The sequence below is a fragment of the Hypomesus transpacificus genome, chromosome 9, assembly GCF_021917145.1.
Source record: "Hypomesus transpacificus isolate Combined female chromosome 9, fHypTra1, whole genome shotgun sequence".
NCBI classification, from domain to species: domain Eukaryota; kingdom Metazoa; phylum Chordata; class Actinopteri; order Osmeriformes; family Osmeridae; genus Hypomesus; species Hypomesus transpacificus.
The window spans coordinates 3,563,562-3,586,964 of record NC_061068.1 but is presented as its reverse complement, the minus strand read 5'-3'; the positions used below and the strand labels follow the sequence as shown (position 1 = coordinate 3,586,964).

Below are 23,403 nucleotides of genomic sequence, written 5' to 3'. Positions count from 1 at the left end.
AAAGAGAGACAACCTGACAGACAGACAGACAGACATAGAATGTGGTTCCGAACTGGTGCAGCCCTGACTGTTATTATGGGATGGCCCTAAATTGTTACTTGTGGGTCAGTGTCTCTACAATGCCCTACTTCTGTCTGTCTGCTCACATTATCGCCCTGCATGAGCCATGGTCCTCTACTGCGCTCCGTGACTCTTTCTTTACTTCATCATTTGTTCTTTTCTTTCCTCTGGCTTAGCACTTCATTTCTCTCCCCACCCCCACTCTTTTTTTCTCACTCTCTGTCTCACTCCTCTCTCTCTCTCTCTCTCTCTCTCTCTCTCTCTCTCTCTCTCTCTCTCTCTCTCTCTCCTGCCAACACCTCTGAACGTATGCTGGTGGGCATCTCTTAATGCTGCAATAGGTTGCTTAAAATCATAAAATAAATTCAAACGTGGGAATAGCACCCCCAGTTCTTATCTGAACTTCCGTGATTGATCTCTGTAATATTCATGGTTTATGGTAAACTTAAGAACATTTGAATACATGTTGTCGTGACATACACAATTGTCTCTCCATGTATATAAATAATGCACTAAATTACACTAAACATTAGCCTACATAATTAGCTCATTACTGACTTTGTAGTATATTGTTTAATTTAGTTTCGTTAGACTACAGTAGGCCTATGTTAGCCTGGTCCTAACCAGACTCTCGTACATTTCTTTTTGTAGAGAGAGACTGGCCTCGCTTCATTGACAAGCGTTGACTTCCTTATAGGTGGGTACTCTGTTGAAGTTACTATTGGATCTGCCCAGAGCCACTCTGATCTGCCATAACCAATCGCTAGCATTTGCCTTAGCCAATTCCTTCACCACTACTGTAACAGAGCTAGCTGCCGTAGCTGGAAAATCAAACTGTTCCCGAACCCCGTGGGGAGGAGGGCCACAACATCATGGCCACCAGCAAAACTTGTTCTTGCTCCGGCTTTAGTTTATAGATATTCAGCAGTGTTGCCACAACGGACCGAATGGCTTCGCTCGCATCTTTCTCCGCCGCCATTACGGAACTACAACACACACTAGCGCACAACATCAACGTCATCGTTCTCAGCCACTCCTTCTGTTTGCTGATTCGCCGGTAGAAAATCAACCTGAAAAATCGGACTTACGTACCGAATGGCCAGACCTAGTACCGAAGCAAAATCCAAATTGGGCGGAAGTACGTAGGAGGGCAGAGCCAGGCTTATGTTACCTCTTCTTTGTTTTTGGTAGCACGTGCTACGGTAGTTTTGCTAGCTAGCATGGGGACGGGACATCTGGACCCTATGATAAAGATAGATATTAGCTTATGGTTAACATATGTAACGGTACTCTATATTTAACATAGCTAAGATAAGTTTAGTACAAAGAAATACAAGTTAATTCAAGTTATAAACATAGAACATTAAAACTCCAATCGTGTCATTGTTTTGCTCATCTTTTAAAACGGCCTACCCGACATGTCTACTCGACTGTTATGCAGACACTATCTTTGTAGAGAAGTGCATACACAAATATTTTAAAAATGTCATTAAATATTAACCAGAAGCTTCTAAAACACAAAAGCAAATCACATTGTGTAGCGTGTTTAGATGAATCAGAATGCTAAGTGGTCTCCCCATCTGCAACCATTTGTCTGCCTATCGACCAACGGCAGGATAAACCCAACGCAAAGCTGATAGAGCTGTAATCCGGTGGCCTTCGTTGGACCTCCTGCTGTGGCTAACAGCGTGTGATAGAATCACGGTCAGGGTCAATTCCTTTTAATATCCCCCAATACAGAAATGTAGAGTTCGAAGTATATTAATGACGAGTGTTTGTTTAATATTTAAGGTGGGGTTTTTTTTTTCCTCCTCTCGTGAGGATTACAGTGTTTGCTGTCCAGTTCCATCAGATTCTGGGCGCTATGGCCTCCGTCCCAATTACTCTGATGTGCTGGGAGAGCAGTGACATCTGCCTGTTCCCCCAGAGCCAAACGCCTGCGTGTGTGTTTGCTCTATAACTGACCAACAATGAAGATTCATGGTCGAGACATCAGAAACAGGCTGTGCGTGTGTGTGTGTGTGTGTGTGTGTGTGTGTGTGTGGTGAGCAGCAGTTGGATGTTGCTTTAAAACACGTTCCAGGATTCCAACTATGATGTGTAGGCAAGTGCTTTTAAGTACAGTACCTCTGTGCGCGCTTATGACAGGATATTCAGCCAGACTTATCAGATGTTGTGTTGTTGTGCGTTCTGCTGAGCCGTGTCATGTTCTCATCTCTGTGATGACATGTGATCCGAGACGTTTTGGATTCCGCTGCCGTTAGCTGGTTGCCTGGTAACAGCTTCTAACATTCTGCCTCCAGAAGGTCTGCTTTGGAAGAAAGGCCATCTGATGGAAATTCATGATGTAACAAAGGCCAGTCCAGCCTAGCCCAGTCCAGTTCTACTAGGTCCAGTCCAGGGCTGTGTTCGAAATGTCTTAAAATGCGTCCTTCCTTCCTTCCTTCCTTCCTTTTAAGACAGCGAGGTCTGTTCGAAATGTCTTAAATCTTCTCTTCCTGTCTAATAAGATACCTTGAAATACGTCACATAACGGTCATTTAAGAGAGCATCTGAGCTGCCTTGCTGTCTTAATGGCAGCACGTATTACCCATAACTCTGTGCGCGGGGTTACCGTGAGCAACAAGTTAAACAGAATCCTTTGACCGCCATTGCTCTAAGTTTTTACAATTCATATTTCAGCTAAACGGTACTTGTAAATCAGCATCTGAATAAAAATGTATCGAGAAATGGGCAGTGCAGTTGCTGAAAATGTACTTATTTTATTGATGACACTCCTAATTTGTAAATTTGCTCCGACTTTTCGATAACGTATGGTACCTAGCATCGCAGTGCAGAGCAGACACTAGCTAGTTGCTGCGTTTTATCATAATCCTATCAAATGAGTGAAATACAAACACAAATGTTATGAGCTATTGAGCCTATTTCTAACACAAGTTTAAATACAGCTTAACTTGACTTAGTGTGACAATAAACTCAATGCAATTGACTGCCGTCTGACAAAGTGCGCTAGTGCGAGCACACAAGTACACGCAGCGCGATGACGTACATCCTGACTTAATAGGCTGTTCGAAAACAACGGTTTTTAAGATACCTTACCCCGAAGAGAGCTGTCTCGTTAGACACCTGTCTAGTAAGACATCAAGGATTAAGACAGCTGTCTAAGTTTTCGAACACAGCCCGGTTCTACTAGGTCCAGCCCTGTTAACTTCCTGTTCTGCTCTGTCTGGTCCCACACAGTCCTGTCCAGTCTAGCCTAGCACAAACTAACATATCATAGTTTAGCCCAGCCCATGAAAGTAAAGCACAGCAAATTCATTCATGAAAAACCTAAACAACCGTACATTTAGAGTTCTTAATCTATTGACACAGACAGACAGAGAAGTGGTGTTAATCCAGAATCCTAGTTCCCCATCCCAGCGAAAGCTATTCATCCCAGGGTGCCACTGTAATCCTCTCTACCTAGGAGCTACCCTGAATAGAAGGGAATCCATGCTTTTCCAGTAGCCACACAAAGGACTTGTTATACCCACAGAAGGCAGTAACAAAACTGGCTTGTAACCTCGATGTGGCGATTCACACATTATGTTGCTGTGCTATGGCGATAACATGTTCTTGAAGTAGTCGTTTACTAAACAAAACACAGGCCTCGGGTCAGTCCTACCTACTGTACTGCCTGCAGGATCAGTTCCATGTACACAGTGTGGCTTCTCTCTCCCTGCCCCTGTTATCAACCTTTAACGATGGCTTCTGATTCAGTTTGTAAAACCCTAAAGTGGTCGACTCCTCTCTGTGCTACTGTGGAGCAACCTCCTCTGGCAGGTTAAGCCCTCACAGGAAGCCCCTCACAGGATGCATGCTTCACGGTGTCATGTTGTTACATTGCATATGTTGTTGCAGATGCTGGAGCACCAGTGAGTGAGATGAGTCAACCTCTTCACAATTTCAGACAAAATCAACATGACTTGAAAGCATTGTTTACTAATGGGGAATGCAGTCAGAGGTTGTAAAGGTGGCTCTGTGATTCATATGGGATGAGATTCTCAAACCCTCTATGAAACCTTCTATCCCATTCATCTAGCCTACCACTAGACCAGAGTGGTGTTCACATTGCAATCTGTTGATATTTGTTCTTTCGAACATCATTCCTTTGCACTCATCTCTCTCTAGGCCAGTCTCTCCACCTTTGGGCGTTTGTTTCAAATCAAATCAAATTTATTTGCATAGCCCTTTTTACACGCAAGCATGTCACAGAGGGCTTCACATGCGCCCATAGAACTGCCCCTCAACCAACCTAAACCCTCAAGGAAGACAAGGAAAAACTCCCAGAAAAACTCCCACCGGGAGAAAAAATGGAAGAAACCTTGGGAGGAGCAATTCAGAGAGGGATCCCCTCCTCCAGAGACGGTTGGTAAGAGAGAGGAGCAGAACACAAGCTAAACATAGTCATACAGTGTCAATGGGTTTTGAAACACCAAAATCCATTGTTCGGCTTTATAGACGTTGGATGGGACCGGGAAACTCGCTGTTGGCCGTCATGGAGACTGGATTCCGGGTGACGACCTGGTTCAGCGTAGGCAGACCGACGACCAAGCAGGTCCTGACAGCTCAAACCCCCCACACCACAGGGAATGTGTGGGGGGGGGGGACAGAGAGGAGAGCAGGGATTAGAGAATGCCAGGAGCAGTTACAGTCATAATAGAATGAGATCTCCACCGGTCAAGTGTGGACTAGTGCAGCAATTTAACAGAGCAAAAAGGGTTTTTGATGCAGCCCCACACACCAAAACAACGACAGCCCCCCTCAGTTGGAACATGAAATCTGTTCCAGGGGAAAGAACTCTAAAGTAGGTTATACTTATACGAATAAGGATGAAAACAACCAGTCCCCCGTTGTCTCCAACTAGTAATAAAAACTATAACAGTAACAATATACAGCAACGGAACTATAATAATAATACTTACAATATACAGTAACAGGTTTACTTTATTTGTAACATCTAGCTGGGCAATGTGAACATAAGCTATAATTAAAATTTAAAAGTTACATGTGATACACACATAGGCAAGCACACACCCCAGGTTTACATAGAAAGTACACACATACTTCCCTTTAACAATCATAGAATTGACTAAACAAGAACGTTTTTAATCTAGTTTTAAATGTCGAGACAGTATCAGCTTCCTTAATTGAGATGGGTAATTTGTTCCAAAGAAGAGGTGCTCTATATGAGAACGCCCTACCTCCAGCAGTTTTTTTCTTAACTTTGGGTATTACCAGATAGCCGGCATTTTGAGATCTTAGAGTCCTTGCGGGGCAATAGGGTGCAAGGAGACCGGAGAGGTACAGTGGTGCCAATCCATGCAGAGATTTGTAAGTTAGTAGTAGAACTTTGAAATCAGCTCTGGCTTGGATAGGGAGCCAGTGTAAAGAGATAAGAGTCGATGTTATATGATCAAACTTTCTAGTTTTAGTCAATAGTCTAGCAGCAGCATTTTGCACCCGCTGTAAGTTTTTTAGGTAGGTAATTGGGAGGCCAGAGAACAACACATTGCAGTAGTCCAATCGGGACGTAACAAAAGCATGTATTAGTTTTTCAGCATCATCCTTTGAGAGGAATTTTCGTATTTTGGCAATATTACGTAGATGGAAAAATGCTGTTCTGGTGATTTGCTTAATATGGTACTCAAACGAAAGGTCTGGGTCCATTGTTTCCCTCTAACCCCTTGGTTTGTCTCTCTTCCTCTCCAGTGATATGCAACTTCCGAGGTTCGGTGACCCAAGGCCTCCCGCTGGAGGTCGGGGAGATGGTTCAGATCCTGGAGAAATGTGAAGGTGAGTCTGTCGCTCCGGCCGACACCTGCACTCACGAGGGCTTATATTTACATGTAGTCATTTAGCAGACGCTCTTATCCAGTAAGTACAGGTCCCCCCGAGGCAAGTAGGGTGAAGTGCCTTGCCCAAGGTCACAATGTCATTTTGCACGGCCGGGAATCAAACCAGCGACCTTCTGATTACTAGCCCGATTCCCTAACCGCTCAGCCACCTGACTCCCTCTTCTTCTAGGTCTTTTAGAAGGCTCCACTTCCTCTAGACCATTGATCTTCAATCCTGGTGCTGTTTGTTTTAGATGTTTCCCTGCTCCAAAATTCCTAAATCAAATTAATGGGTCGTTATAAGGCTCTGGTGAAGCCTGATAACGATCCATTCACTTGAATAAGGTGTTTTGGAAGAGGGAAACATTTTACATGCATAAGACAGTGGGCCCTGAGGACCAGGGTTGAAGACCACTGCTCTATACAGTCGCTGAGGACAACAGCATCAACTACGTGAATAAAATGTCCTCACCCCATCTCTCTTCAATACCAGTTTGAGCTATCTATGTCTGTGTTTTTCCAGTTGTGCTACTCATCACGGAGTGAAGTGTGTAAACACACAAACACAGCATAGCTAACCGTGTTTACAGAGCCTCTGTGTACTCCAGTCTCCTTGCTGCTAGTTGAGCTCTCCTCGGTTGAGATTAGTTCCCGCCTCGTCTTCCCTGTCTGCTTGAGGCCACGTTCCTTCCTGAACCCACACTCGTTCCTGAACCCACACCTGCAGTGACAAGACCTCTGATGGCACGCTTGACTCTTAACAAGCCTCCACAAGGCACCTGTGGCCTTCCATTGCTCGAGCAGCATGTTGCTGTTGTCGTCTTGTGTGTCTTGTCAGTGCAGATTAGAGGGGCTGGTTAGGGAGATGGAGCATAGAAACACAGCACTCTACCATGTGCTCGAAACCTTGGTGAGACAGTTATCTGTGCAGGTGACCAGCCCTGTCTGGTAGTGGGAGATGCCAGTTCACTGTTCACTGCACTCATCCATCGATTCTCTGCCAGCTCCCTTGACTCCCCACCCCTGCCCCCCTCTCCCCACCCCGGCCCCCCTCTCCCCACCCCAGCCCCCCTCTCCCCACCCCTGCCCCCCTCTCCCCACCCCTGCCCCCCTCTCCCCACCCCTGCCCCCCTCTCCCCACCCCTGCCCCCCGTTTCCAACCCCAGCCCCCCGTTTCCAACCCCAGCCCTAACAGCCTTTTTAGATGTAATGGATCCAACCAGAAATCAATGCCTTCCTGCCCTCCATGTGACAGCTGGGACATGCCACACAAACACACATGCACGAAACGCACACACACACACACACACAAAGCCAGACATAAGCACACACTCAGCAACTCTGTCAGGGTCTTGGATAAACCTGGTATGGAGAGGTGAAAAAACCCCAGGCTAAAGCCTGTGTTCTCGCTGCACATTGTTTCTGGAAGGAGAGGATCATCAAATAAATTCACTCGTTTAATTGGTGACAATTTTCCATAACAGGATTTACAACTGTGGTGAACCTCCAACACTCTAGATTAGCCACATCTGCCCTAGCCTGCCACTTATCTCCATCTAGATGAGGAGCTGGGGAATCCAAACCTCCACGGAGTAGAGCATTGCTATGCAGGGTCCTCGTACTTTTCTGATTTAATTCCAGCTGCTGCTTCGAGGTCTCTAGACCATCTCAGCCCGTTTCCTCCAAGCATTAACCCAAACACCCACCCCTCTGTTTTCTTCCAGAATGGTACAGAGGATTCTCCACCAGGAAACCCTCCATCAAGGTAAATTGGTGGGGGAGTTGGTGGTGGGTTGAAGGGGTGGGGGTGGTGGGTTGGAGGGGAATGCATGCAGTGAAGTAGTCTCTACATTTTGCCACTAAAAAGAGGGTCTCATTATGAAGGGAGTTAGGGCCTGATGTGTTTTCCCTTTCTATAAGGAGGACTAACTGGTGAAGTTGGAGAAACACTAATGTGGACACGTCTGCTGTAGAGTGTTGCACATTTACATATAGATGAGGAACAGGGGAATACAAATTTGAGGCTCAATGTGCATCATCATCATCATTTATCATTAATGAACCGCTGATTAAGTATTTTTCCCTCAATATTGTTTTCGCATATTCATATGAGATTGATTTTCTGTTAGGCTTAAAGCTGGGCCCCGACTATGCTTGTCTGCCTTAGGCCTCTCTGAGAGAGTAGACGAGTAAATAAACTGTGTGGGTCTGGGATTTAGAAAAGTAGAAGTATCTTCTCTCTTTCTCCCTTTCTTTTCTCTCTCACTATTTCTCTGTCCCTCTCTCTATCTCTCTCCCCCTCTCCCCCCCCTCTCTCTCTCTCTCTCTCTCTCTCTCTCTCTCTCTCTCTCTCTCCCTCTCTCTCTCTCTCTCTCTCTCTCTCTCTCTCTCTCTCTCTACCACTTCCTCTCCCAAAGTTTTAACTGTGTTGATATTCTATCTTCTTAGGTCACATTAGCAAGGTGAATAACATGCTCCCAGTCCTCTGATCACTGAGAGGATTCTGAGTCCCCCAATGACATTTCCAAACAATTCCTCTTTTTATTTTCGTAAAGTTCAGTCGAGTGAGGATGGCTGGATAGTGTTAGCCCTACCCATGACCTTTAAACATTAAGCCCAGGTACCAAAGTCTCCAGGAGACTGGGGGGAGACAGAGGACATGCAGCTGGAGGCTAGCATCCCCTAGTAAAGATGCTTAAACCCCCCCCGCTGGTGACATTTACAGATTCCCTGGTCTGTTGTGGATGAACGACCAGCCAATCCAAGGTATTTTTCCTTCTAGTGGGTGTTATTTGTGTCTGTGTTGACTTCTGTAAGACAGCCCCTACGCTGCCCTCTGACCTTGACGATGCTCCTCTTGACCTGATGGTAGAGGTTTGGGTGAGGTCCATTGTTCTGCTACATCTCAGACGTCATCAGCAGTATCAGAACTTACTGAGTAACTCAGGATCGAACCTGAGAGGAGACAGGCGGATTCTGTCATCCGATTCAGCAGCTAGTTTCGTCCTCGCTGCTGGCGAGGGTGAGTTTAGGGAGCGATGACGACCCCTTGGATTACTGCCTGGGGTATGGAGGGGGTGGTGGGGGTCACTTGAACACATGCGGATATCTGAGAGTTGCTGTTCCACAGTGTCCTGTGACTGCACACCACCTTCACATTCTGCCACCATGCCAACCTTCCCACGGCACAAACTGCCTCCCAGCCTGTCTGTCCTCTCCCTGCCATGCTGCCAGCCTGCCCAGCCTGCCCAGCCTTACACCCACACACCTTGCACAGCCATGCTAGGTCATGCCCACCTTGTTAGCCAGCCAGCCTGTTCTTCTATGCCGACCTTGCCAGTCTGCCAGTCTGCCTGCCGCTCTCTGACCACCTTGCCAGCCTGCTCCTGCATGCCCAGTCTGAACCAATCTGCATTGGAAGGCGATTGTGCTGGCAGAGTCGGCAACAGATTTAGGCCAGGCCCACACACACACAGTGCAGGACACACGCACACACGCACGAAATCAAGCTCTATAAATACATACACACAATCTAGACAGATGCCGCCCACACACAGAAACACCACACACACACACACACACCTACACGCACACTGACAGCAGCAGGCATATCATTGGAGCCCAGGGAGGAGCTAGCTGGGAATTAGCCACGGTCACAGAGTCGTTTAGTCATGCCGCTCCACACTGGTCACATCTCTAACCCTCAACACAGTCCCACTCCCATGGTCTCCTCGCTGGCTCCTGTAGCCCTGCCACGAGGCTGGTACACTTTCCCCTGTCCTCTGGCTAGCAGGCTGGCTGGACAGAGGGGTCAACGATGCCTGCAGTTTTCCATCTTTATGACGTGGGTCAGATACTCTCCACATCGTCTGGGCTCCTGGGTAAAAGCTAGGAGCAATACTGCTGCACTCATGTAAAGAACTATTGATTTTTCCAGGAACTGTAAACATTTTTATGAGAGGCTTATGGACAGGCTGTTAACACAGCAACAAGTCAGATCTTATCTTGCATTGGTGCAGATCTGACCCTAAACCCTCTTCTGGAAGGCCCCTATGAAAGAGAGAAAGAGAGAGACAGAGAGATCGTTGTCCTCCCCTCCCTCCTCCCTGCTTTCAGTCGTGTTCATGCCTGCATGCCTGGAGCCCAGAAAGAAGGGAGGGGGGAGAAACGCTGGATGGAGGGAGAGAGGAGAAGGAAGGAAGGACAGAGAGAGGGAGGGAGGGAGAGATGGAGGATAAGGAAGGGGGGAGAGAGGGAGGGAGAGAGAGAGGGAGAGAGGGAGGGAGAGATGGAGGTAGTGAGTGATTCTGCACGTGTCTCACCCAGACAGCGCATGTGGTCTTGCGCTTCATCTTGAAGGTGCGCCAATTCATTCATATTCCCTCCCCCCCACCCCCCACCCCCACCCTGCCCCCCCCTCCTGCTTTCTTTCATCTCCTTTCTTCCTCCTCTCTCTTTGAGTCTTTGTACCCTTTCACGGCCAGGGTGGCTGCCTCTTCATCAGCAGCTCCTTTGTGTCCCCGTGTCTCAGCCCCCTTTCAGCAGGGATCCGGGGGAGTGGTAGGAGACAGCCGCAGCCCTCCTGGGAGCCGCACGGAGGAACTCACCCCTGGGTCTCCACCGCAGGGAGCCAGGGAACAATACGGGCCCTCGCTATGGTTATGTTATCATGTAGCTTTCAGACCATTATGGAACCGTTTAACAGTTTATTTAGTGTTAAACGTGGGCTTGGCTGTTTAAAGCCACACTGTAAATGTGTGGTTTATGGTTATGGTTATGGCCAGGGGTAGGGTTATGGTTTATGGTTAGGGTTATTGCCATGGTTAGGTACATGGCTAGGGTTAGGCTAGGGTCACGGTTGTGGTTTATGGTTTAGGTTATGGTTTGTGATGTATGGTCAGTATTTATGGTTGGAACATTTATAGAACAGTACTTCAAGAAAACACCTCGAGGATACGGTTTTGGTCTAACGTTACCTTGGTTGATACCTTGGTTTGGCATGCTGTAGACAATGGTTCGATCCCTACTGCTTGAAAAAGATTTGATTGACGAGTGAGTGATGGGCGCATTCTCTCGTGCATACAAAAGCAAACGAGCCTGGCCTTTCAACTGACAAAGTCTGACAGACAGAACTGCTGCAGCGCCACTGCAACATAATCACCAGTCCTCTCCTGGAAACTGTACCACAAACAAAACCCTTTTCCGCTAAATTATAGACTTCACGTCCACATTTGTTCGTTCTCGAATGTTGCAATTAGGCTTTCCTGTTTCCCTCCGGTGGGAGCAGGAGACTGGATGAGAAGGAAACAACCCTCAGAGTTTTTGGTCTTCGTCCAGGGTTGTAACGTGTTACATGCCAAGGTTTACATTTACTCACAAGACGGTTGGTGGTCTCAGGGGTTCAAACACAGATTTGTGTACCGCAAGTCAACTTAAGCCTGCCTACAGTTTCTTGGCGGCTTTCAGCCGTTCGTGTCTCTGATTCCTCACTCTGCAGTTCCCCTGGTGTCACGCTCAGCTCCTCAGATAACCAACTATCTAAACAGTACATAACCAGCTTGGTACAAACACAGTCACATCATCGCTAGACTGAACCTTCTCAATTTCTAAGTATCTCCGGTAACTCTTCCAGAAATCCTGTATTGATTCTAGAACTTAATCCTCCTGGGTGATTTCATCATCGTTCAAATCCTCCTCTTCCTCTCCTCAGCGGGGTTCTGGTTCCTTAAAGTGGAAGCTGATGGGAGTTTGCTGAGTCATGTTATGGGCTGTCCTGTGTCCTAGTTTCAAAGGCTCAGCAGAATGCTGTGAGGACTCACAGATCATGTAAATCTCATATCTATTACTGGGCAGAGATTAGACTTTCTGAAGGTGAGTTCAATTCATCTAAAACCAATATTTCAGTCCGCTGACTGAATGTATAGATTGGTGTACTTAGTTAATCCAGTAGGTAGGGAGAAGTCCAGGGGCAACACTGATCTTCCTTCATCACTTTTGGGAGGGGGATAGCTCAGTGGTAGAGTATTCGACAATAGATCACTAGGTGGCAGGTTTCAAAGTCGCCCCTTTATGTTGCTTTGAATGAAATGACTGCTGAATGAATATCGTTTCAAAATTGTGGTGTTGATTTATTTTTAGCTTAACTCCTGAACTCCATGGTGAATGATCATTGAAGTTTTGGGGTGACCTGCACATGTGAAACCAAGGTTTCCACAGTGATGAGAGAGGGAGAGATACAAAATAAAACCTAGATAATAAAGTGGTGTTTCTCAGCCTGGCAGCAGTTGGAGCAGGAAAAGCCCTCAAGGCTTTACCTGTCAGACCGCTCACCACTTATAAGGTAGATGTGTACATGAACTCCCAGTGCCAGACCCTTCAAGCAGCACTGTGTATACCTGTTTGAAACAGAGACACAAGCAAGGGATCCAAGTGTTTTCCATGCCCATCAAAATTATAACTGTTTGAAAAGGGAAAAGGGCAAATGGATTTACTGTACTTGGACTTCCACCCGTTTCTCTCTCTCCCTTTCTCGGTCGTACTATTCTTCTCTCTCTCTCTCTCTCTCTCTCTCTCTCTCTCTCTCTCTCTCTCTCTCTCTCTCTCTCTCACTCACTCACTCACTCACTCACTCACTCACACTCTCTCTCTCTCTCTCTCTCTCTCTCTCGCTTTGTCTCTCTCTTTCTCTGTCTCTCTCTCCAGTGTCTCTCTCCCTCTGTCTCTTCAGTGTCTCCCTCTCTCTCTTCAGTGTCTTTCTGTCTCTATCTTTGTCGGTCTCTATTTATGTTCTCTCTATTTATCACTGACCTTTTCAGATGAGCAAGTGCTGGACTGCTTGCAGCAAAATTAACAAGAAGTCTTGTCCCTGCTGCACCCTCAAACACAGTATCACACACACACACACACAAACACACACACACACACACACACACACACACACACACACATGCACACACGTCAGTGCAGCTTTAGATTAGGGAGATTCACCTGCCTGCCCAGAGCAAGCCCTGGGTGATGCAACCACAGCACTGATGTAACTGCTGTTGGAGCATGAAGACTAAGACATTCTGCTTAAATGCACGCACACACACACACATGCTAAACACATACACACACACACACATGCTAAACCCAGACACACACACATGCTAAACCCAGACACACACACATGCTAAACCCAGACACACACACAGACAAGCAAGCACCCATACGATCTGTGCTCGATTTACATATATTTTCAAAGTCATCCTCTATTGTGCAGGCAGAGTCCTCCTGCTCTCTTAAGACAGTGGTTTCATATTTTACAACCCCTACCTTGTTACACCTTCCTATACCAGGCTGCTGGGAGTTTAGCAGGAGACGACCCTCCTCCAACACTAGGCAGAAATGAGGTCAGAGGCGTTAGCGCAAACTCACCTGTTTCTGAAGCGATACCCGATCCAGTTTTGTAATCGTAGATCAGTTAGATCAGTTCCCCAATCAACCCCATATCCGGTATAGCGGTCAGAGGATGCTAAAAGCCAATAGCGAGTCAGTTATTGTTAGCGATTATGTCTGAATTCTACATCCAGTTTGACCTATTTTGTACAATGAAGATTGCCAAGTCTATACTCACCACTCCTCAGTGATGGTGAATTATTGACCAGTGCACTTGTGACATGTGGCCTCCTCCCTACATCTTCAGTTGAACCTGATGTGTTTGTGCACTCTACAGGATAAGTGTGCTTTGGTTTTGAGATGGCGTGTAAACATGTAAAAAAAAATATATATAAATAATAAAAAATAAAAACAAATTGTGTGTGTTTGTGTATCCATACATACACACACGCACATTCGTATGTAATTCACGCGTATGTAAGCCTGCTAGCATAGAGTTTCTATAGTACATCATGTTGCCAACATTTTAGCAGAGTCACCATTAACAGAGGCACATGGAGGCTTTTCATTATTCAGCTTAATGTACCTCTCACCAGGGAAAGAGTCTACTCAACCTTGAGGTGGTTTGGTAATGAGAATAGACACACACATATTGTTCATACATCTCACTTAGTGGTCTCAGGTTTAACAGTCTACTGAAGACTTACAGACTAGCACGGAGAGAGAGACAACGTGTGGAAGGGGGTGTTTGTGTGTATGACTCGTGCTCTAACGTTAAATGTACAAACATACTATGAAAAATAAATACAGAAGAAAAGTCTGTTCTACATGAATGACCTCACTTCTCCTGCTTTGGTCCAGAATTTGAACCCAGACAGCTGGAGTAAATGTTAACCCTATCAGTTAAACCCTGACAGTTATAGTGAATGTTAACCCTACCAGTTAAACCCTGACAGTTATAGTGAATGGTAACCCTACCAGTTAAACCCTGACAGTTATAGTGAATGGTAACCCTACCAGTTAAACCCAGTCACTGACAGATGTATTGAACATTCTCATTCCTGTTTCCACAGGGGATCTTCCCGGTCAGCTATGTGCACCTGAGGAAGGCTGTTGTCACCAACCGAGGGTGAGAGTCCCACTGTCTGTCCCACTGTCTGTCTCTCTGTCTGTCCCACTGTCTGTCCCACTGTCTGTCTCTCTGTCTGTCCCACTGTCTGTCCCACTGTCTGTCCCTCTGTCTGTCCCACTGTCTGTCCCACTGTCTGTCCCACTGTCTGTTTCTCTGTCTGTCCCACTGTCTGTCCCACTGTCTGTCTCTCTGTCTGTCTCTCTGTCTGTCCCACTGTCTGTCCCACTGTCTGTCCCACTGTCTGTCTCTCTGTCTGTCCCACTGTCTGTCTCTGTCTGTCTCTCTGTCTGTCCCACTGTCTGTCTCTCTGTCTGTCTCTCTGTCTGTCCCACTGTCTGTCCCACTGTCTGTCTCTCTGTCTGTCTCTCTGTCTGTCCCACTGTCTGTCCCACTGTCTGTCTCTCTGTCTGTCCCACTGTCTGTCCCACTGTCTGTCCCACTGTCTGTCCCACTGTCTGTTTCTCTGTCTGTCCCACTGTCTGTCTCTCTGTCTGTCTCTCTGTCTGTCCCACTGTCTGTCCCACTGTCTGTCCCACTTTCTGTCCCACTGTCTGTCTCTCTGTCTGTCCCACTGTCTGTCCCACTGTCTGTCCCACTGTCTGTCTCTCTGTCTGTCCCACTGTCTGTCCCACTGTCTGTCCCACTGTCTGTCTCTCTGTCTGTCCCACTGTCTGTCCCACTGTCTGTCCCACTGTCTGTCTCCCTGTCTGTCCCACTGTCTGTCCCACTGTCTGTCCCACTGTCTGTCCCACTGTCTGTCTCTCTGTCTGTCCCACTGTCTGTCCCACTGTCTGTCTCTCTGTCTGTCCCACTGTCTGTCTCTCTGTCTGTCCCACTGTCTGTCCCACTGTCTGTCCCACTGTCTGTCTCTCTGTCTGTCCCACTGTCTGTCTCTCTGTCTGTCCCACTGTCTGTCCCACTGTCTGTCTCTCTGTCTGTCCCACTGTCTGTCTCTCTGTCTGTCCCACTGTCTGTCCCACTGTCTGTCTCTCTGTCTGTCCCACTGTCTGTCCCACTGTCTGTCCCACTGTCTGTCCCACTGTCTGTCTCTCTGTCTGTCCCACTGTCTGTCTCTCTGTCTGTCCCACTGTCTGTCCCACTGTCTGTCCCACTGTCTGTCTCTCTGTCTGTCCCACTGTCTGTCCCACTGTCTGTCTCTCTGTCTGTCCCACTGTCTGTCCCACTGTCTGTCTCTCTGTCTGTCCCACTGTCTGTCTCTCTGTCTGTCCCACTGTCTGTCCCACTGTCTGTCCCACTGTCTGTCTCTCTGTTTGTCCCACTGTCTGTCCCACTGTCTGTCCCACTGTCTGTCTCTCTGTTTGTCTGTCTGTCTCTGTCTCTGTCTCTGTCTCTGTCTCTGTCTCTGTCTCTGTCTCTGTCTTTCCGTCTGTTTGTCTGTCTCTCTGTCTGCCTCTCTGTCTCTCTCTGTCTCTGTCTGCCTCTCTGTCTGTCTTCCTCTCTGTCTCTGTCTGCCTTTCTGTCTCTTTCTGCCTCTCTCTCTGTCTGCCTATCTGTCTCTGTCTGTCTGCCTCTGTCTGCCTCTGTCTGCCTCTGTCTGCCTCTCTGCCTCTGTCTGCCTCTCTGCAATCTTGTTCTTTCGCTCACTTAGTCTTTCAACCTCTCAGAATTTTATTGAGATCAGCAACAGAATCGTTTGTAAATGTAATTCCTGAATAAAATATTTATGCTTCCGTGATCTGATAAGATTCCAGGTTCAATAATTTACTGTAAAGCATTTGCATGATGTTGTTAAAACCTTCATTTTAGCTCTGATTAATCAAAGTTCTGGGTGTTCTCATTTGCATTACCCGTTTAATTAAATGCACGGAGAAGGAAATTAATTGGAATTACAATCCTTTACTGTTTTAAATATGCCTAGAAGGCATGGAGGGGAGACAGAGTGTCTTTAGCTGGAATCATTGTTTCTGGAGTGCTGGTGCCTGTACTACAGAACGGATGTGTGGGTCAGCAAAGATTCATACCGAGGGGATTTCATACTGGTGTGTGCGTGTGTGTGCGTGTGTGTGTATAAATGTATGTGTGCTTGTCTGTGTGTGTGTTATTCTCAGAATAGCAGTAACTTAAGAAGATATCTCGTCCCTCCATCCTCCGTTAGGCGTTTGTCAAAGAAGCAAAAGTAAAAGGCAGCTGAGTCGCTCTCTTCCACGTGTGGAGGAGGGTGAGGAGGCAGGGAGGCAGGGAGGCAGGGAGGGTGAGGAGGCAGGGAGGCAGGGAGGCAGGGATGGAAACAGATAGAAGAAGGAATAGTTTAAGGTTGAGTGTCACAGGATGGGGAGGGAGAAAGACAGACCAGCCAGTGACTCAGCTGAAGCTGCTGGTTGAGTGAACATTGTCCCTGCAGTCTTCTCCTTAACATCTCCCCTGAATCCATCCATGCCAGCAAAATCATCGTCACCTGAGCAAAACTCAAACTCAGTCCCAGACCTACTTATGTATCATATTTATAAATGTACTTTAGTGAAGACTGTTCGTGTTAGCATTTCTTCAGCCATGCATCCATGCAGTTAATGAAGGGATCTCAGATTGTTTCGGGTTCACCGTTTGCTTTTACAGAGGTGTTGGGTTAGGACTGCCAGGCAGCATCATACTGTCGTTCCTGTAGTTATAATCATCTTCACTGACTCATTTACCCAGCAGGATGTTCTTCTAATTGGAGGGTTTTTCCAAATCTTTTTTAAGCGTTTGTACTAGTAAGGTTCTCTAGCAAGCTCTGCTTTGACATCCAATGAGTTTTCAGTTTGTGATTAGTTTTGAGCCTCTCATAATTTTTTTTATCTTATTTGAATATTTTGACGATATTCAGGGGTCTCACGCAACACCTTGTATTTCTCACACTGAGAAATAAGGGATAACTTGCCCCTCTATTTACAATGAATGGATGGGGTGCAGGCATACGGACGGAAGATATCTGCAGGGATTATGGTTTTCTCTTGTTGTACAGAGTTAAATGCCAATCAGAAAACATCACCAGTACCCCCCACACACACCTCCCCCCCTCCCCCTTACGTCACTACATTCATTTTTCGGACAAACGTTTACTTTCACTTTTATTTCACCAAAAAAAGTCAGTACTTTCTACTTATTTAATTTCAAGCCAGGCTAGTTTTAATCTGTGTTTGGTGGTGCCTTTTTTTCTTTTATTTCCTGCCTATCACGCACAACAAATGTAAGCTAGTTTATGAAGCTACCATGGAGCAAGGCAGAAGGCAACCAAAATAATATTTTCCAAAAAAATGTAAAAAATATCTACTTTCTGTGTGTGAAAAAAGTTTTGAAAGGTCGAAAAACAATTTTCTAAAGGCACAAAAGTTGCACAAAAACGTATTACTTAAGTATATGTCAGAGCCCATACTTCTTTACTGTAACTTGAGTGAAAAACTGTAGTCAGTACTCCAACTTTTACCAGAGTTTTTTAAACATGAGTATCTATGCTTCTACTTGAGTGAAGGATGTATGTACTTTAGCCATCTATGGTGATGACCAGTCACTAATCTCCCTGGAGACATCCAACCGATCAACCAAGACCCACAGATAGAACACTATGCTACAGATTACAGTATTTACACTTATAACAGATGATGGATTTAGATTTGCAGATTATGTCTCCATCTTCATGAAGAGGCAAGTCTCCAGTGGCTTGTGACCTACATATCTCTGGCCATCGTCGCTGCGGCCCCTTCCATATCAATTACTCTGCCCTGTTTTGAACTTCAATACCAATTCCATAATTGAAGTGAGGCACATTTTCTGGGGCCCCGGTTAAGCCTGTTTTGCGGTAGTGTTTACTAGCACCCTCGGAGATAGGTGACCTTCTGATGTATCGTACACCTGCATTTATATTACCTCAAAACACCAAGACCTCCTGTGTTTGATCTCCTGTGTTCGACTTCCACACTTTACGACCTCTGGTTTTCCTGGAGGCCTGTCAACTGAGATAGACAGTGATGTGCTGTGATTGTGTGTGTGTGTGCGTGTGTGTGTGCTGTGTGTGTGTGTGTGTGTGTGTCTGAATACCTGTTGTATTGTAGAAGAATCATATCCTGCAGGCTTCTCTCTCTCTCCCTGTACTTTTACTGTCACTGATATTTAGTGTCAGTCACACACACACACACACACACACACACACACACACACTCACAGTCTTTGTATCTAGGTTCTACACTTCTACAGGTAAAATGAACCCACTGAAGTATTGCCATATTCTGAACTTTACATTTTTAAAGCATCATGAAAAAAAATCTATTTTTAAAAGTTTACCACAGGAAAAGTATTTTGATTCGTATTTAATGAAAACCTGGCCACAGTTTTCTATGGAACAACCTTGAAAGCTTCCTCACAAGCTTGTGTTTAACGAAGCCTTGTGGAGCCCAACCAGGAATGCCTGATAAGATCAATCTACATAGAAGATTAGAGAAGGACAACAGGAACTGTTTGCAGGAGGAGAATCAGGGGAGGAGGGGAGGAGGGGAGGAGTCAGATAGATGGAAAGAAAGAGTCTGTAAGACCGTGGGGAGATGGGGGGGGGGGGGGGGGGGGGCAATTATAATGCTGAGGTGGAAAGAGACAAGAGAGAGAAAAGGGAGACAGGGAGAGAGAGAGAACCAAGTAGAACTAATGTGTGTGCAATCAGAGGGCTCTGGGCACAGGCCTCAGCTGAGACGAGGGGGTAATCTCATTGTGTGGGGAGATGTTAGGGGCTGGGTTTAATTGATTAGTTATAGTAGTAAAGAAAAGAGAAAGAGAAAGAGAGAGAGAGAGAGACAGAGAGAGAGAGGATGTCTCATAAACTAGAAGTCTGAAAACACGCAGTGAACATCGTCCCTGCTGAAAACCACAGGATGCAGTTACCCAGAGAGCACTGGGGCTGGGACTAGAGCCTGGGCTGGAGCTAGGGAGGCCTGGGGCTACTGGGGCTGGGACTAGAACTAGTGTTTGGGAGGGTGGGGCTGGAACTTGGTTGTGGAGGCCTGCAGGGAGTAGAGATGAGTGTTGGGGCTGGGGGCCTGCAGGGAGTAGAGATGAGTGTTGGGGCTGGGGGGCTGCAGGGAGTAGAGATGATTGTTGGGGCTGGGGGGCTGCAGGGAGTAGAAATTAGTGTTGGGGCTGTAGGGAGTAGAGATGAGTGTTGGGGCTGGGGGGCTGCAGGGAGTAGAGATGAGTGTTGGGGCTGGGGGGCTGCAGAGAGTAGAGATGAGTGTTGGGGCTGGGGGGCTGCAGGGAGTAGAGATGAGTGTTGGGGCTGGGGGGCTGCAGGGAGTAGAGATGAGTGTTGGGGCTGGGGGGCTGCAGAGAGTAGAGATGAGTGTTGGGGCTGGGGGGCTGCAGGGAGTAGAGATGAGTGTTGGGGCTGGGGGGCTGCAGGGAGTAGAGATGAGTGTTGGGGCTGGGGGGCTGCGGAGAGTAGAGATGAGTGTTGGGGCTGGGGGCTGTAGGGAGTAGAGATGAGTGTTGGGGCTGGGGGGCTGCAGAGAGTAGAGATGATTGTTGGGGCTGGGGGGCTGCAGAGAGTAGAGATGAGTGTTGGGGCTGGGGGCTGTAGGGAGTAGAGATGAGTGTTGGGGCTGGGGGGCTGCAGAGAGTAGAGATGAGTGTTGGGGCTGGGGGCTGCAGAGAGTAGAGATTAGTGTTGGGGCTGCTGCAGATTGCGAGCCTGCAAAGCCCATCTCTGTGGAAAACAGTTTTGAACCATCTGGCTGCTGAATGATTTAGAGAATTCATCATCAGGAAAAAGTCAGTTGGGTTTTGACTGGAACGTTTAGAGAATGTCAAACGTAATGTTTGTATCGTAACATGTGCGCGCACACACTCACAAATTCACACATACTTAGCCTTAAAGCAGTATGACTCAGAACAATGTGTCCCTCAAGTTTTGTTGTCGCTGTTCGTTAATGGTGTGAATGTGAGACAGTGTGTGTGTGCTTTGTCAGAGAACCATTAAAATAGTAACTGTGTGTGTGTGTGCACACAGTATGAAACAGTAATTGTGTGTGTGTGTGTGTGCAGGCAGTATGAAACAGTAATCGTGTGTGTGTGTGTGCAGGCAGTATGAAACAATAATCGTGTGTGTATGTAGGTGTGTGTTTGTGCAGGCAGTATGAAACAGTAATCGTGTGTGTGTGTGTGTTTATGCAGGCAGTATGAAACAGTAATCGTGTGTGTGTGTGTTTGTGCAGGCAGTATGAAACAGTAATCGTGTGTGTATGTGTGTGTTTGTGCAGGCAGTATGAAACAGTAATCGTGTGTCTGTGTGTGTGTGTTTATGCAGGCAGTATGAAACAGTGGTGCCGCTGGAAGATGCCATTGTGACGGAGGTCACGTCAACACTGCAGGAGTGGGCTCTGCTCTGGAAGCAGCTCTACGTGGTGAGTACCTGCCGTCCCTCACCTCAGAGTGTGTGTGCTTGTGTGCTTCAGTATCGTCCCTCACCTCAGAGTGTGTGTGTGTGTTTCAGTATCCTTCTACTGGAATCATCTCGACCATATTCTCTTCCTGCACTAGAGAGACTTGTGAACTTTGACATGAGAAACAGACACATTCTCCCAACGTTTGCAGTTGTGTTTGTCTCTCAGCCCTCATTATCAAGACTCATGTGGCCCTTCCACCGTGGAACCCTCTGAATCCTTTGTGTTACCCTCTGTGTTATCGTCAAATCGCTTACCTTCTAGGTCAGTGGTTCCCATCCCAACCCTGGTCCTCGGGACCCCCTGTCCTGCATGTTTTAGATGTTTCCCTGCTCCAACACACCTGATTCAAATGAATGGTCGTTAACAGGCTTCTGCAGAGCTGGATAACGACCCATTCATTTGAATCAGGTGTGTTGGAGCAGGGAAACATCTAAAACATGCAGGACAGGGGGTCCCGAAGACCAGGGTTGGGAAACGCTGTTCTAGGTGACCACTGTGTGTATGGGATTGTGGGATTGACCAAGGTTGGATTGGAACATGGGTAGACCTAGAATGTATTATACATAACAAACACATCATAACATAACATCATCTCTCACACACACAGCATGGACACACCACGTGTGTGTGTGTGTGTGTGTGTGTAACCGAGGACGGTAGTGGAGGTCTCAGATCACAGATAACACATCCTCACTGCCAGTAGCTATGTTTTAGCCTGGGTCACAGTGCGGTCACACACGCACTTACACACTCTCACACACACACTCACGCAAACCTACATACTTACACACACACACTATTAGACGCTCACGCACACTTAAATGCTCAAACACACACACCATTACATGCTCACACACACACACTTAAACATTCAAACACACACACTGGTTTTCCACACCTCACTGGTCTCTTTCAGTTATTATTTAAGCCGACCTCAGGGAGTTGCTGCTGGCCTGTGTCTAATGAACAAAACCAGTGCACCGTGTCAGAGGCTTCGGTCTGGCCTGGCTGCTCTCTGGGAATCACAACTGGGTCACAGCGCCTCGCACGCCCACGCTGCGGACGTGCGCTTGATTTGACCAGGTGTGCCGCTGGCAGTGGCATGATCGGATGATCCTGATTATGGTGGCGACAATGAAGATGAGGATAATGGGGATGATGATGATGGGGGGGAGACAGACATTGTGGCGTTTCTAGGGGGGGTTCCGGTTTGGTGATGTGCAGTCAGCAGTGTAGTTTCCTAAGACAGTCCCAACAGTCTGAGAACTGTCAGAGTGGAAATGGATGTTACTGACGCACGTGTGGATGGTTTGTCAACTCCTCCACTCTCATCCTCCCCTTGGCATCCTTACTGTACACACACACACACGTACAGGCATACACTCTGACAGTGTGCCGCAAGGGGACCAAGCACACTCTCAAGTGCAAGGTTTTATTTGCACCAATGTTTTTTTTAACACAAACTTGCATGGACACACACGTGTGAAAACATGAGTGTGTTCCGACCCCGCTGGGTCAGAGCATGTGTGTCCTCCACAGCACCTGAGCCAGCCTCACAGGTGTTCTGGGGAGGTGGTTTTCTTGTGGAGGGTTTGTGGTTTAGGGTGTGTGCTATTCTCACAGAGCTTCTTAGATGTCGGTGTTTTTGGACGGGAACATGTTGGTCAAATCTAGACTGAGTTGACCCTGTTTGAGACGGAGAGAGAGAGAGAGAAAAGAGAGATGAGGAAAGAGAGAGGGGAGAGAGAGTGAAGAAGGAGAAAAAAAGAGATACTTAAGCATGCTCTCTGTCCTCTTCCGTTACTCTCCCTCCTAATCTCTCTCTCTCCCTCTGTCTGTCTGTCTGTCTGTCTGTATGGCCTCTGTCTCCCTCTGTCTGTCGGTCCTCTCTCCCTCTCTCTGGAGAATATGGCTACTCTACGATGCTGTTTGAGTGCACGAGAACATCATTGTATTTTTTGCATCAAAAAAAGATTCAGAGAAAACCTCCCGACATTCAAATATTGATGACCGTGTGATGTGAAAGCTGTGTGTGATGTGAAAGCTGTGTGTGATGTGTGGCAGGGGCTGGTGCAGACAGACAGAGAGCGTGTCATGTCTGCTTCCTGTCTCAGTACAGGAAGCAGCAGTGCGGCACTGGAACCAGACACATCCAGAGGTTATCAAAGATACTGCCAAGAGAGATACACTCTGATAACTGGGATATTTCTACAGTGTATATATGTGTGTTTGTACATGGGCGTGGCTGTGGTGTTTGTGAGTGTGGATTGTGTGTGTGTGTGTGAATTCTGCTCATGCTGCCCCATGTTAGGAGCCTGTGACAGGTGATTGCCTGGAGAGAAAAGGTGAGAAAAGGGGGATGGGAGGAGGAGGAGAGGGGGGATGGGAGGAGGAGGAGAGGGGGGGATGGGAGGGGAGGGGGGATGGGAGGAGGAGGAGAGGGGGATAGGAGAAGGGGGGGGATGGGAGGAGGAGGAGAGGGAGGATGGGAGAAGGGGAGGGGATGGGAGGAGGAGGAGAGGGGAGATGGGAG

The 23,403-nt window shown here is 47.2% G+C and overlaps 1 protein-coding gene across 1 annotated transcript in view; it reads left to right on the top strand.

Annotated features, from left to right (window-relative positions):
- The first annotated feature begins 5,816 nt into the window (after window positions 1-5,816).
- dock3 (dedicator of cytokinesis 3) overlaps window positions 5,817-23,403 on the top strand; it is a 68,699-nt gene continuing 51,112 nt past the window's right edge. The window contains exons 1-4 of the mRNA XM_047025403.1: window positions 5,817-5,895; window positions 7,661-7,701; window positions 14,387-14,442; window positions 20,732-20,828. Coding sequence (XP_046881359.1) covers window positions 5,868-5,895; window positions 7,661-7,701; window positions 14,387-14,442; window positions 20,732-20,828 — 222 coding nt within the window. The 5' untranslated portion in view covers window positions 5,817-5,867. The remainder of the gene's footprint in view (window positions 5,896-7,660; window positions 7,702-14,386; window positions 14,443-20,731; window positions 20,829-23,403) is intronic.